Source organism: Lipotes vexillifer, unplaced genomic scaffold (genome assembly GCF_000442215.2).
Source record: "Lipotes vexillifer unplaced genomic scaffold, Lipotes_vexillifer_v1.1 scaffold802, whole genome shotgun sequence".
Taxonomy (NCBI): domain Eukaryota; kingdom Metazoa; phylum Chordata; class Mammalia; order Artiodactyla; family Lipotidae; genus Lipotes; species Lipotes vexillifer.
The window spans coordinates 1,722,860-1,736,158 of record NW_006790237.1 but is presented as its reverse complement, the minus strand read 5'-3'; the positions used below and the strand labels follow the sequence as shown (position 1 = coordinate 1,736,158).

Below are 13,299 nucleotides of genomic sequence, written 5' to 3'. Positions count from 1 at the left end.
CGGCATTCTGCAGATTACCAGGTGTTTATCTCAGGTGTCCACGTGCTACGCTTTGAATTCCAGCCCCGTTTCCCTAGCTAGATGGCCTCCCCGCCAAAACTGACTGTTTGCAAATATAGTCACAAGTTTCCTGTCCTGTAGCCGTGACCCTTGCAAGGAGACCTTGCCGCCTGTGACCTCCTTTGTCCCATAGGATGTAGTGGAAGTGACACTGGGACAGCGCCCAGCCCAGCCCTCAGAGGCCCTCTTCGCTTCTGCTCTCTCTCGGGACACCTGTGTTGGCCACATGAATATGCCAGGACCAGCCTCCTGGGGAATGAGACGTCCCACGAACCAGAGTGGAAGCAGCCCAGTTGACCCAGATGAGGGCCCGAGGGAGCCCAGGAAGACGGCCATCCGAGATCAGCCAGCCTCCAACCAACCCTGAGACTCACAATGAAATAAACCCTTGTGTTTTATGGTTGTCGTTTTTTTTTGTTTTTTCGCAGTCCTGCATGGTTTGTGGGACCTTAGTTCCCCGACCTGGGATTGAACCCAGGCCATGGCAGTGAGAACAGAGTCCTAACCACTGGACCACCAGGGAATTCCCTAAACCCTTGTCCTTTTAAACCACGAAGTCTGCAGACCACGTCCGCAGTCCACTCCGCACCTCCCGATGTGGGACATGGTGATCCTCTTGCTGGGCCGCACCTCGACCCCATTCTTGTACCACTTGCCCGTGACCTTCTCATCGGACACCTCACACTTGAACATGGCCTGTTCTGAGGCCTTCACCGTCACATCTGCGATGTCCTGCAGGACCTCCAGCTGTTTCTCTGGATGGGGAGGGAAGGAGATGGGGCCATCAAACTGCGGGCAGTCCACAAAGACTGGCGAACACCCATTATGGGCCAAGCAGTGTCCCAGGTTCTCGGGATTCTGGCCGTGAAACAATCTGTGGGCCTCGTGAGCTCACGTTCTAGTGGGGAGACAGACAGTGAATGGGAAACACATAAGCCAATAACTAGAGGGAGCGATGAGGCCTGAGGGATGGCAGGGAGGCCGCAGAAGGCTCCCAGGTAGAGGGCACAGCATGTGCAAAGGCCCTGCAGAGGAAAGCAGGCTTGTTGGTTTGGGAAACAGCCAGCAGGCTGGTGCGGAGGGAGCAAAGCAGACGTGGGAGACGGCACAGGCAGGACACATCCCGTGGGCCATGGAGAGCACTTTGCGTTGACTCTGAGTGAGGTGGAAACTGCTGGAGGGTGTTGGGAACATGGCTGCGATCTGATTTACATTTTCTTTTTAATTTTTTAAATAAAACAATGCACTTGTATGGCTTAAAAATAAAATGATAAGAGGATGTAGATATAGAGCGGGAAATCTCTCACCCACCCACTTCCAATCGTACCGGTCTCGATCCCTTCTCCAAAGACACTATAGCCAGTTCATAGCCAGAAAAGCAAAGATGTACATACAGTTCGTTCCCTTCTTTCTTTCTTTCCTTCTTTCCTTCCTTCCTCCCTCCCTCCTTCCCTTGCTTCCTTTCTTTCCCCTCCATACAAATAGTGGCATATTTGCTTCCTCACCTAACAATACATCTTGGAAACCCTTCCAAATCACTAGCTAAAAATTGTCCTTTTTTATGGCTACAGAGGGAACTACCATCATTTATCTGGCCTATCAAAGACTCGGGCTTTTTTTTTTTTTTTTACTTTTTATATTGAAAATATTACAGACTCACAGGAGTTTGTAAAAATAGCACATAGAAAAAAAGGTGGGGGAATAGCACATAGAGTCCCATGTACCCTTCACCCAGCTCCCCGCAATTGTGACATCTCTCGTAACTGTAGTCCAGTATCCAAACCAGGAAACCGACATGGGTCCAGTCCTGTGAACTAGACCACAGAATGTGTTCAGTTTTCACCACCTGACATTTTACAAGGATCACTCTGGCTGGAGTCGGGGTTGAGGCACAAGTGTAGAAACAGAGAGAGCAGTGAAGAGACTATTGCAACAGTCCAGGGTATGGGGGGGCGGGGATGGAGACCTGGGCCAGGTGAGGGCAATGGAAGTGGAGAGAAGTGGTGAGATTCAGGATATCCTTTGAAGGTGGAGCCACCGGGATTTGCTGGTGAATCAAACGTAGGGTATGAGGCAAAGAAGGGGTCAGGGACAGCTCCAAGATTTGGGGCTTGGGCAACATTGAGTGGCGTGTTGAAGCATGCGCAATGCGGCTCCCTGCCCCACCGGGAGGCCCCCTACCTTCCACGATGAGCTCCGCCTCACACTGGCCGCCGTTGGTCATGACCTGGTAGTGACCACTATCCGCCAGGGTCACTTCCGTGTAGATGAGGATGTGACGCTTCCCATCCTTCTTGAAGCGGTACATGGCCTTGAAGGAATCCTCCCGCGTCAGTTCCACGCCATCTTTCATCCTGGGTGGAGGGGACAGGAAGGGGGGAAGCGAGGGGCCCGCTTAGGCTGGAGTCTGGATGTCAGAGGTGAGTGAGGGGCCAGACGGACAGTCCTGAGCAGCAATCGGGGGTCACGAAAAGGGGGAGAGCCGAAGGTTGACAGAAGTGTCTAGAATGGATGGATCACAGGTGGGGGTTGGGGAGAAAAAGAGGAAGAGGTGACAGGCCACAGGTCTCAGTTGGAGGTCAGGAGACACAAAAAAAGGGTCACGGGGAGAGGTCAGAACATGGAGGAAGTTCGGGGTCCCAGAGAGATGTCAAATATTGTGGCCTCAGTAAATGGTGCTTCCCTGCTTGGGCCCATCCTCCCACTTCACTTCTACCTCCTCATCATTCGAACCTCATCTCAATCATCACCTCCTCCAGGAAGCTTTCCCTGACCTCCTGAGTCCTTTTCTCCTATTAAAAAGTGGTTATAGCATCAGTTATTGATCCTCTGCAATATCAATATTTGTCAAAATAGAACTGATATTTATTTGTGTGATGACTTTATTAGTGCCTGTTTCTGTCTCCAAAACACACACACACACACACCCCACCCCAGCAGTTTGCCAGATCATAAACTCCACAAGGGCAGGTGCCATGTTAATATATATTCTCTCCATTTTCTCTCCAATACATGGAAGAGTGCCACCACACAACAGGTGCTCAATAAATACTTGTTGGATGGGGAAATAGATGTAAGAATGGATGAATGGATGGGTAGATGGATGAGTGGGTGGACGGGTGGGTGGATGGATGGATGAATCAATGGGATGGATGGGGAGATGATGGATGGATGGATTGGGGGCTGGGGAGATGGATGGATGGATGCATGAATGAATAGTCAAAGGATGGATAACTGGTCGAATGGGTGAATAAATAACTTAAAAAAATCAGAAATAGCAGGGATTAGGAAGACGACCTGGAAGAGGATGGGATGGGGAGAGATCAGAAGTTTCTGAAAGAGGTCATGGGTGAGGATCAGGATTTATAGAGAAAGGCTGAGGTCTCCTGGAAACTACCGGTTAAAGGTCTGAAATCTTCAAGAGAGGTCCTGGGGCTTCCCTGGTGGCTCAGTGGTTAAGAATCCGCCTGCCAATGCAGGTGACATGGGCTCGAGCCCTGTTCCTGGAAGATCCCACATGCCGCGGAGCAACTAAGCCCGTGCGCCACAACTACTGAGCGTGTGCCCCACAACTACTGATGCCCGCGGGCCTAGAGCCCGTGTTCCGTGACAAGAGAAGCCAGGGCAATGAGAAGCCCGCGCACTGCAAAGAAGGAAGAGTAGCCCCCGCTCGCCTCAACTAAAGAAATCCCGCGCGCAGCAACGAAGACCCAATGTAGCCAAAAATAAATTAATAAAATTAAATTTAAAAAAAAAGAGAGAGAGGTCCTAAAGATCAAGACTGAGACAAAGACACTGTGGGCATCTGTATGGAGATCAGGGGTCAAGAGTCACTTACCACATGACTTGGGCACCCTCTTCTGACACCTCCACTGCCATTTCTACCCGGTCGCCCACAAACACCTGCTGGTCCTCGAGGGGTGTGACAATCAAGACCGGGGGTTCTGTGGGGCGCAGGGCGACAGGAGGTCAGTAGTTTCAGGATCCCCTCCAGAGCCCCACTCCCCAAGCTCACGCCCAAATCCAGGCCTCACCTCTGACGAAGACCTCAGTGAAACACTTCTCATCTTTGACGACGACCTCATAAGCAGCATCGTCTGCCAGTGTACACTTGTTGATGGTGAGAATTCGCTTCTTACCAACATTCTCAAACACGTACCTGATGCAAAAGTCTCAGCTCAAGCCAGGGCATGGAGAAGATTCTGCATCCACCCATCTATCCTCAGGACAAGCCACTCCCTCTCAGAGCCAAATTGTGTGGGAGATCGATGGTTCAATTTCTAGTATTTACGTAACCACAGCAGAAATACTAACCATCCACCCATATCCGTCTTCTTCCATTTAGCAGTGACACACAGCGACCCACCTAGACAACTACATTTCCCAGCCTCCTTTGCGGCTGGGCGGGCCGCACCTCTGAGCTTCGACCAACGGAATGTGAATGGATGTGATGGCATAACTGCAAGGTCATCTGTAATTTTGCGGTGCTTGTTCTAGACTTCTCTCCTTCCAACTTCCTGTCTGATAGACACAGACGTGCCCATGACCCGCTTCAATCATGCAGATGAGGACAACACCACAAGAAATGGTGTAGCCAAAAAATATGGAAGCTGCGTCTAGCTCAATCTGCCAGAAATATCTTTCTCTCTAAATTAATATGTTCTGGGGTCTCTGTTACAGCAACTTAACCTGTATCTTTTTTTGGTTTTGTTTTGTTTTGTTTTGCGGTACGCGGGCCTCTCCCTGCTGCGGCCCCTCCCGTTGCGGAGCACAGGCTCCGGACGCGCAGGCTCAGCGGCCATGGCTCACTGGGCCCAGCCGCTCCGCGACATGTGGGATCTTCCTGGACCGGGGCACGAACCCGTGTCCCCTGCATCGGCAGGCGGACTCTCAACCACTGCGCCACCAGGGAAGCCTAACCTGTAACATAATTTTTATCTTATCCAAAATGCTCGTGATGAGAAATTTGGAAAACACAGCCAAGGGGAAAATAATAAAAATAGAACCCATCCATAATTGTATCACCAAGAGATAACAGCTACAAATATTTTGGGCTCTCTCTTTCAAATCTTTTTATATCTAATCTATATGTAGATTAACATTTTGTGAAGCAGAGATGAGCACTATGCTTCTGCACATAACACTAATCTGTTTTTTTCTTTTTTTACATCTTTATTGGACTATAATTGCTTTACAATGGTGTGTTAGTTTCTGCTTTATAACAACATAACACTAATCTTGAACAGCTTCCCATGTTAGTATAAATTTTGGAATATCTTTTTTTTTAATTTATTTATTATTTTTTTAGAATATCTTTTTTGGTGACTGCACAGCACCTTAACATGGAATGGTATATTTTGGTTATTTGACTTTTTGCTACAGCAGCAAATGCTCCAGTGAACATCCTTGCAGCTAAACATGCATAACCATGATCATGCCCTTACGATAAATACCTAGGCTTGCACGATCTAAAGGTTTTGGGGGGACTTCCCTGGTGGTCCAGTGGGTAAGACTCCGCTCTCCCAATGCAGGGGGCCTGGGTTCGATCCCTGGTCGGGGAACTAGATCCCGCATGCTGCAACTAAGACCTGGCACAGCCAAAATAAATATTTTAAAAACAAATAAAGGCTTTTGAATACACTGCCCTTTTGGAGATTTGCCAATTTACATTCCCACCAATAACATGTGGACCTATTTCCCTATGCCTTCTCCAGCACTAGGTTTTTTGTTTTTTGTTTTTTTTTTTTTGCGGTACGCGGGCCTCTCACTGTTGTGGCCTCTCCCGTTGCGGAGCACAGGCTCCAGACGCGAAGGCTCAGCGGCCATGGCCCACGGGCCTAGTCACTCCGCGGCATGTGGGATCTTCCCAGACCGGGGCACGAACTCGTGTCCCCTGCATCGGCAGGCGGACTCTCAACCACTGCACCACCAGGGAAGCCCCAGCACTAGGTTTTATCCTTTTTTTTTGCGGGGGGGGGGGTGCTGCACCCCGGCATGAGGCATACGGGGATCTCAGTTCCCCAACCAGGGATCGAACCCGCAGCCCCTGCAGTGGATGCGCTGCGTCTTAACCACTGGACTGCCAGGGGAGTCCAGATTTTATCATTTTGTAAAGTTTTTGCCCATTTGGAGAGCAGAAAGACCATTGATGGGGTTTTTTGTTTCTTTGTTTGTTAATATTTATTTTATTTATTTACTTGGCTGCACCGGGTCTTAGCTGTGGCATGTGGGATCTTAGTTCCCTGACCAGGGATCAAACCCGGGCCTCCTGCATTGGGAGTGCAGAGTCTTAACCACTGGGCCACCAGGGGAAGTCCCAAGACCGCTGTTTTGACTTGTATTATTATTATTGGTGGTGGTGGTTGTGTCTGCAAGGTTGAATATGTATTTAGTGAATTAGCTACTTGGGTTTCTTCTAACTGAATTCCCGTTCTTCATCGCCTTTGTCTATTTTTCTACCAAGGTATTTGCACTTTTCATATGGATGAGGGAGTGCCCTTTCTGGGTTAAGAGTGGCCAGCCTTATTTCTGGACTCCCTCTCTCTGGGACTTGGATACCCCCCAACCCGGGGACTGCCCCTCTCACATACTTGCTACTTGGTTTGATTTCCTGGCCGTTCTTGAACCACTTGAGGGGAAGGTCTGGGTTGCTAATCTCTACCACCAACTTGATCTTGTTGCCTCTGTCCACTTGGTAGGCTGGATCCAGCTTCTTCGTGAAGGCTGGAGATTGAGGGATGCAAGAGGGATGGAGCCGAGAGGTTCTCGCTGTCCTGAGCTGTCAAGTCTCCCTCCCCAGACCACCAAGGTCAGAGAGCCTCCTGTGAATTTGGAGGCCCCTGAGAACTGGCATCTCTGTTACTCCTCACATTAGGACCTCCAAAAGATAAGTCCAGGGTCCAAACATCAGATACCTACGGTGCTGGAGTCCCTATGGGCAGGGCCCATCTCCCCTCAGACCAGCACTGACCTGCACTCTTCTTGACCTCGACCTTGGCCTTCTTAAGCCGCTTCAGCATGCCCCGGAGGTCAGTGATGCCATACTGGAAGGCAATCCTCTCATACTCGCTCTTCTTTGCCCCTTTCAGGAGCTCCCAAATCTCAGGCGGGATGCCTAGATCATCGTCATCTTTCTTCTTTTTCTTCCCCTCCTCAACCACCTGCCTGAAGGTGGAGAGAACAGGCCGGGGCCACCAGGGAGTGAGGAGGCGAGGGTCTCCCTCTGCCTTCTCCACTCACTTGCTGTGTCACTTTCTCTCTCTGGGTCTGTTATTCCTTATCCTGTCCCACCTGAACCATTGCCCCAGCCTCCTCCCTGGCCTCCTGACCTCATCACATCTCTTCCCCTCCAGTCGGTTCCCCACTTGGCCCCAGAGGGCTATTTCTGACCCCCACATCAGATGCCACCCCTTCCCTGCTCAAAACTCCTCCATAGCTCCCCATTGCCCTGAGGAGGAAACCCCAGCAACTCAGCCTCGAAATCACAACCTCGCCCTCTGTCCCATCACACTCCCACAACTATCCAAACCACCCTACTTGCCCTTTCCTGAGCACTCTGGGCTCGCTCCTGCATCCCAGCCTTTGCACAACATCTTTCCCTGCCTGGATGGCCTATCTCCACCTGCTCTTCAATCCTACAAATGCTAGTACCGAAGTTCCCTCCTCCATGAGGCACCCCCTGTCCTGCCAGCATATCAGTTGCCCTCACTCTGAGCTCTCACAAGGCCCTCGTGGGACCTTCTCTCTGACCACACTAAACAGTCTTGGTCTGTGTCTGTGTCTGCTGGATCAGACCCATCTTCCCAAGGCAATGAGCGACTCAGTGTCAGGGAACCAGTCAAACTTCTCCCTGTCCCCTGATCAGGGCCTGGTAGACGGGAGGCCTCAGAGGATGTTTGATGAATGAGAGAGAGTGAATCTCTGGAAAGAAGGAAGGAAGGGGAGGGAACAAAAGAAGGATAGATGAGTGGGTGAATTTGGGGGACATGTGAATATCTGGATTGATGTACAGAGCATTAGGTGGGGAACTGGTAAATGGGTGGGGGGGTCCATGGATGGCTAAGTTGATGGATGAATGGGTCAATCGATGGGTAGGTTGGTAGGGGATGGGTGGCATTAAGACAGGTGGATGGGTTGATGGAGGATGGCTGGGTAAGTGGGTGGATTGATGAGTTGGTGGCAGATGGTTGGGTGAGCAGCTGGGTGAATATGTTGATGGAAGATGCCTGGGAAGATGGTTGGCTGGGTAAAGACAAACAGATGAATCTATTAGTAAATGGAGTTTCTGGGGATTTGGTTATGGAGATAGTTGAGTGAGTAGAAGGATGGATCCGTGGACCAGCAGATAATGAATAACTGAGTGACTGGACAAGCATCATGTAGAATAATATGAAATTGCCAATACAATCATTTTTTACCTACAGAATAGCAACTTCATATAGATGAGTCTAACAGAGAGCTATCTGGGAGGATGGGTGTGCCGTTGAAGAGGTGAACAGTTGACAGAGGAATGCCTGGCTAGATGGGTAGGTGGATGAGTAGATGGGTGGGATGTTGGACTCAGTTGAAAGAGAGATACAGGTGCAGATGGATACACAGGTGGGAAGGTGGATGCATGGTAGACAGATGGCTGGTGGAAAGGTGGATAGATGGGTGCATCAATAGATGGGGAAGTGGATGATGCAGTAGGTGGGTGAAGGATGAATGAATGGGTTAATGAATGGGTGGCTGAATGTAATGGCCGATGCACGGATGGACAAGTGGGAAGAGGCGGGTAGATGAATGGATATGTGGGCAGATGGATGGGCGGTGGGCAGGTAGGTGGATGGGTAGATTCGTAGATGGATAAATAGGTAGCTGGTTGCCTGAACAGATGAGTGGGCAGACTGATGAGTGGGCGGGTTGATTAGTAGGTGGATAAATAGCTGGTTGGATGGATGGATGAGTGGACAGCCTGGTGGGTGGGTGAATGGACAAGTGGATGGATGGATGGATGGTTGGTTGGGTGAACAGGTGGATGAGTAGGTGAATTGGGGCCTGAGCGGACAGGAAAGTGGATGTGAGGACGATGGGCTAAAGGGTGGGTAGGTAGGAGAATTGATGGGCAGATTGTTGGTTGGGTGGGGCTGTGGGTAGGGGTGTGGGTGAATGGACAGGTGGCTGCATGGTCAAGGAATGGGTAGATGGAGGGGAGGCAGAGTCCCGGGATGGCAGCGGGGAAGCAACGGGGGGCAGGGGGGCCTCGCCCACCATCCTTCTCCTCCTGGAGCCCCCATCTCCCCTTTCTGTGCCAGGCGGGGTGGACTCACCTCTTCTGCAACAGGCCGCTGAAATCCAGCTCACCTTTGCCTTCCGGCATCGTTTCACCCCTGTGGCCATTGAGACGGAGCGTGAACCGCATGGAGGTCCCGACCCTCAGACTCACCCTGGGCCCCCACTCCTTGCCCTCCCTGATCCTCCCCTTCTCCCACAGCTGCCCCTCCCAAGGGACACCCTCCCATGGTCCTGGGCACCAGGACATACTCCTGCCCCTCCCCAGGGTCCAGGGTCACTTACGAACGCTTGAAGCTTTCTAGACTCTGCCCAGCGGAGTCCTGATTGGGCGCTGGGGAGAGGCAATGGGGGAAGGGAAGGTGAGCTTGGAGGCAAGGCCTGATCGAAGACCAAGAGCACCCACTCCGGGCCTGCACAACCTCCCCCAGACCCCTTTTCCTCCATCTCTTGGGCCAGCACACCCTCTCACTTGGGCCTGGACACCCTCTGCTTGTAGACGCATTTCCCTGGCTGCCATGCACCACCCTCTCTCAGCAGCCTGTATCCCCCTCACACCTGGGCCGGCTGGCCCTACTCCCCGGGGCTGGGCAGCCTCATTCCCTGTGCCCTCCATGTTTTAAGTCCCCACACATCCTGGGCTGCAGATGCCCCAAAACCTGTACATCCTCAGAGTTCCATACACATGCTCCCAAATCTGTGTAGCCTCCCATCAATCCTGTATACCCTCACCCTAAGCCTGTCCACCCTTAGACTCCCCTGAAATAAACAGTAGACAATAAAATGGAAATTATACTTTAAAAAAACAAAAAACAAAAAAAACCTGGGACACCCTCACTTCCCGAGCCCTTACCGCCACTTTCTCAAGCTTGTACACTGTGACCCTGGAATCTACATAACTCATCTCCTAAGCTCCACGTGAACACCCCCAAACCCTGAACCTTTTCACCCCCAAATCTACACCTCCTCACTCTCTAAGCTGGTAGATTGTCTCCCCTATTTTGAACAATGTGATCCCTGCCTCTGTGCTCCATCTTCCGAAAACCTCTGCCCGCCTTGTCCCCACATCAGTATACCCTCCCCACACCTGGCTGACAGATCCATCCCCCCAACCAGACCCAAGACCCCTGGCCCCCACCCCCGCCAGCGTACCCTCCACATCAATTTTGAAGGCACAGCTGTCGCAGATGTCCTTGGCTTTGACCTCGAGGCGGTAATCCCCGCGGTCACCCAGTACCACCTTCCTGATGTGCAGCTCCAAGGTGTATACCTGGGGGCCAGGCCAGGGATATGGGTGCACATGACTGACCCCCAGTGCCACCCCACCTCCCCCAGAGCCCACCTCACAACTCTGAGTGCCCCCAGGGAGAGCCAGCTGTCTCTTCCCATGACTGGAGAATCTTGACCTCTGGGGGCCTGCGTCCCTGACCCTGAGAGCTCTCTGGGCACGCACACGCCGTGCCCAGGTGCACCCTGTCCCGGCCCAAACATTCTTCCCTCCTGCCCGGCACAACCTCTACCAAGGAGCTCCACACCATCTCCAGCCCTGGCCCACAAGCCCTCGAGTCCCCACAGGGTCCTCACATTGCTGGCAGAGTCATGGGACTCCTTGAAGGAGAATCGGGCCCCACTCTTGCTGTCCAGCTCCAGCCACTTCCCCTTGAACCACTTGATGGCTGGTTTGTCCGGCAGCTCTTTCCCGTTCAACTTGGCCAAGATCACGGCGTCCTTTCCTGGGTGGGGGTGGAGGGGTGGGAGGGAATGGCCAGGCAGGAATCATAAGACTCTACGGAGAGGACTAGGAAGCCGGGAGACCCCAGCCCCACCTCCCTCAGACCCAGGAGCCCAGCCCCCACCCGATCCTCCCCGAGGCACCCCTCACCAGTCTCCACCGACACAGAGTCTGGCTTCTTCCGGAAAATGCCGGTGGGCTCCTCAGTGGTGGGAGACTGGTCCTCAGGTGGGGCTTCTGCTCGGGAGACAGGATTAGGGGGTCTAAGGCCAGCCAGGGAGGGGACGGCAGGCCACTTTGGGGGGCGGGGTTGAGAGTGAACGAGGGACCCTCTGCTCAGCAGTCAAAGACCTTGGGGCACAGTGGCTTCTCCTGACCTGGGAGAGATCACGCGTCATCCAGGTAGCTGCGTGACCAGGTTCCCCGCCCCTTTGGGCCTCAGTTTGCCCATCTGTGAACCGGATGGTCTTAAATGGCGCTTTGGGGTAGGAGAGGATAGACTGGGGCATTCAGAGCTGGGCAGGACTCGGTGATGAATGAGCCAGTTGCTGGGGGCTTGAAGGCCAGGCTGAGGGGCTAGGCTCTGTCCTGGAGGCACTGGGGAGCCAGGGAAGGCTGTGAGCAGGGGAGGGTGGTCAGCACTGGAGCTGTGGGGAGGGTGGACTAAAGGAGAGAGCGTGAAGGTGCAGAGGGGCCAGCAGAGGCTGGGGGATAAGGTGCCAGCTTCTGCCCGGCCCTCTGGAACACCATCTCACCTTTGGGGGGCTCTGCAAGAGCCTCTTGAGGCGGGGCTTCCTTGGAAGCCGGTTTGGTGGCATCTTTGTCTGCGGGGGCATTTTTGGCCGCTGTGAGGCAGGAGATATTCACAGTTGAGCACGTGCTCAGCGTTCTCGTTCTCTTTCTCCTCTTCCAGAACCCAGGAGTGCAGGTCCCTGGGCCCCTCCTCCTTCAGAATCTGGAGCCCAGCAGTCCAGGTGTAAATTTATCTCTAATCCCAGAGTCTGTGAGATCCGGTTTCTCCTTGCCCCAGGCAGGCCATGCCCCATCCACCCAGGCCACCAGGCTCTGACCTTTTAGGTCTTGGAGGTATAATTAGCTCTTCCCCTGGGCTGGAAACTGGATACTCGAGCTGACCACAGCATCTTTCACCCGTCCTGCCTGCTGGTGCCTGGCCCGCTGGGGCCCCAGCTGCAGCGAGGGGCTGGACCACCATCCCTCAGCCTGGTTGGTCTGGTGCCAGGGGACTGGACACCCCGGGAGGAGGGGTCCTCCCTGGGGGCTTGTGTCTCCTCTGTTCACTGCCTCATAGAGAGAAAGCCCCAACCCCATATAAAGAAATGCCTCCAGTCCCATTCAAAGAAGGGCCCCAAAACTGCACATAAAGAAAGGCTCTCCAGCCTCTTTATGGAGAATGTCTCCTAATTCCTACACGGGGAAGCCCCAATTCCCATTGAAATGAGGTCCCCTCAACCTTGTACAGAGAAGTCTCTCCTCACCACACAGAGAGGAACCTCTAATATCTAGGCACACGAGGACCTCATTCCCCTGCAGCGAAAGACCCCAATCCTCACTCAGAGAAGTGACCCTGGTCCCTTCCCAGAAGACCCCATCCCCAAATGTAGAGAACCCCAAACACCCTGCAAAGACTCCGCAGTCTACAACCACAGGACTCCCATCCTCAGCGAGAAAAAGGGACACAAATTCATAATCAGAGAATCTCCATCTGCACCCAGAGATAAACCCCCAACTCCCTACAGAGAAAGGAACCCCTACCACCCCACAGGGAAGGGGAAACCCCCTCCCACCTAACACAAGTATGGGACCCTCCTATCCCACACAAGGGAGAGAGCTCCTCCCCACACAGAGAAGTCACCCCATTCTCCCGACCCTACGGAGGGAGAAGCCCCCAGTCCCCATTCGGAAAATAGAATCGCGTCTCCACATAGGGAGGGAGTCCCCAAATCCACCTGGTTTTTCCTCAGGCATGTCGGCGGATCTGCTCCCTCTCCTCTGACCGCAGCTGTGTCCCGATGGGCCTTAAGCAGGACAGGTGGGCCCCCGGGGGAGCCCTTTAAGGAGTCCAGAGACTCCCAGGAGGCCCTGGGAGGCATCAGACGCGCCTCCCCACCCTCCCCTGCAGCCCCACATTCCGCCTGAGTGTTCGAAAGGGCGAGAAATAACAGCTGGACAAGGAGAGATGGCTGAATGCCAGGTCCCCAGGGAGGAGGGGCTGGGGT

At 53.0% G+C, this 13,299-nt stretch overlaps 1 protein-coding gene across 1 annotated transcript in view; it reads right to left on the bottom strand.

Annotated features, from left to right (window-relative positions):
• The window catches only part of MYBPC2 (myosin binding protein C2), a 25,497-nt gene extending 12,404 nt beyond the window's left edge, over positions 1-13,093 (bottom strand). Inside the window, exons 1-13 of the mRNA XM_007463424.1 lie at positions 13,030-13,093; positions 11,818-11,907; positions 11,213-11,299; positions 10,915-11,063; positions 10,483-10,600; positions 9,616-9,664; positions 9,369-9,428; positions 7,031-7,224; positions 6,651-6,783; positions 4,095-4,219; positions 3,899-4,004; positions 2,242-2,414; positions 650-815 (exon numbers count right to left, since the gene is read on the bottom strand). Coding sequence (XP_007463486.1) covers positions 650-815; positions 2,242-2,414; positions 3,899-4,004; positions 4,095-4,219; positions 6,651-6,783; positions 7,031-7,224; positions 9,369-9,428; positions 9,616-9,664; positions 10,483-10,600; positions 10,915-11,063; positions 11,213-11,299; positions 11,818-11,907; positions 13,030-13,048 — 1,469 coding nt within the window. The 5' untranslated portion in view covers positions 13,049-13,093. The remainder of the gene's footprint in view (positions 1-649; positions 816-2,241; positions 2,415-3,898; positions 4,005-4,094; positions 4,220-6,650; positions 6,784-7,030; positions 7,225-9,368; positions 9,429-9,615; positions 9,665-10,482; positions 10,601-10,914; positions 11,064-11,212; positions 11,300-11,817; positions 11,908-13,029) is intronic.
• Between the last annotated feature and the right edge of the window lie 206 nt (positions 13,094-13,299).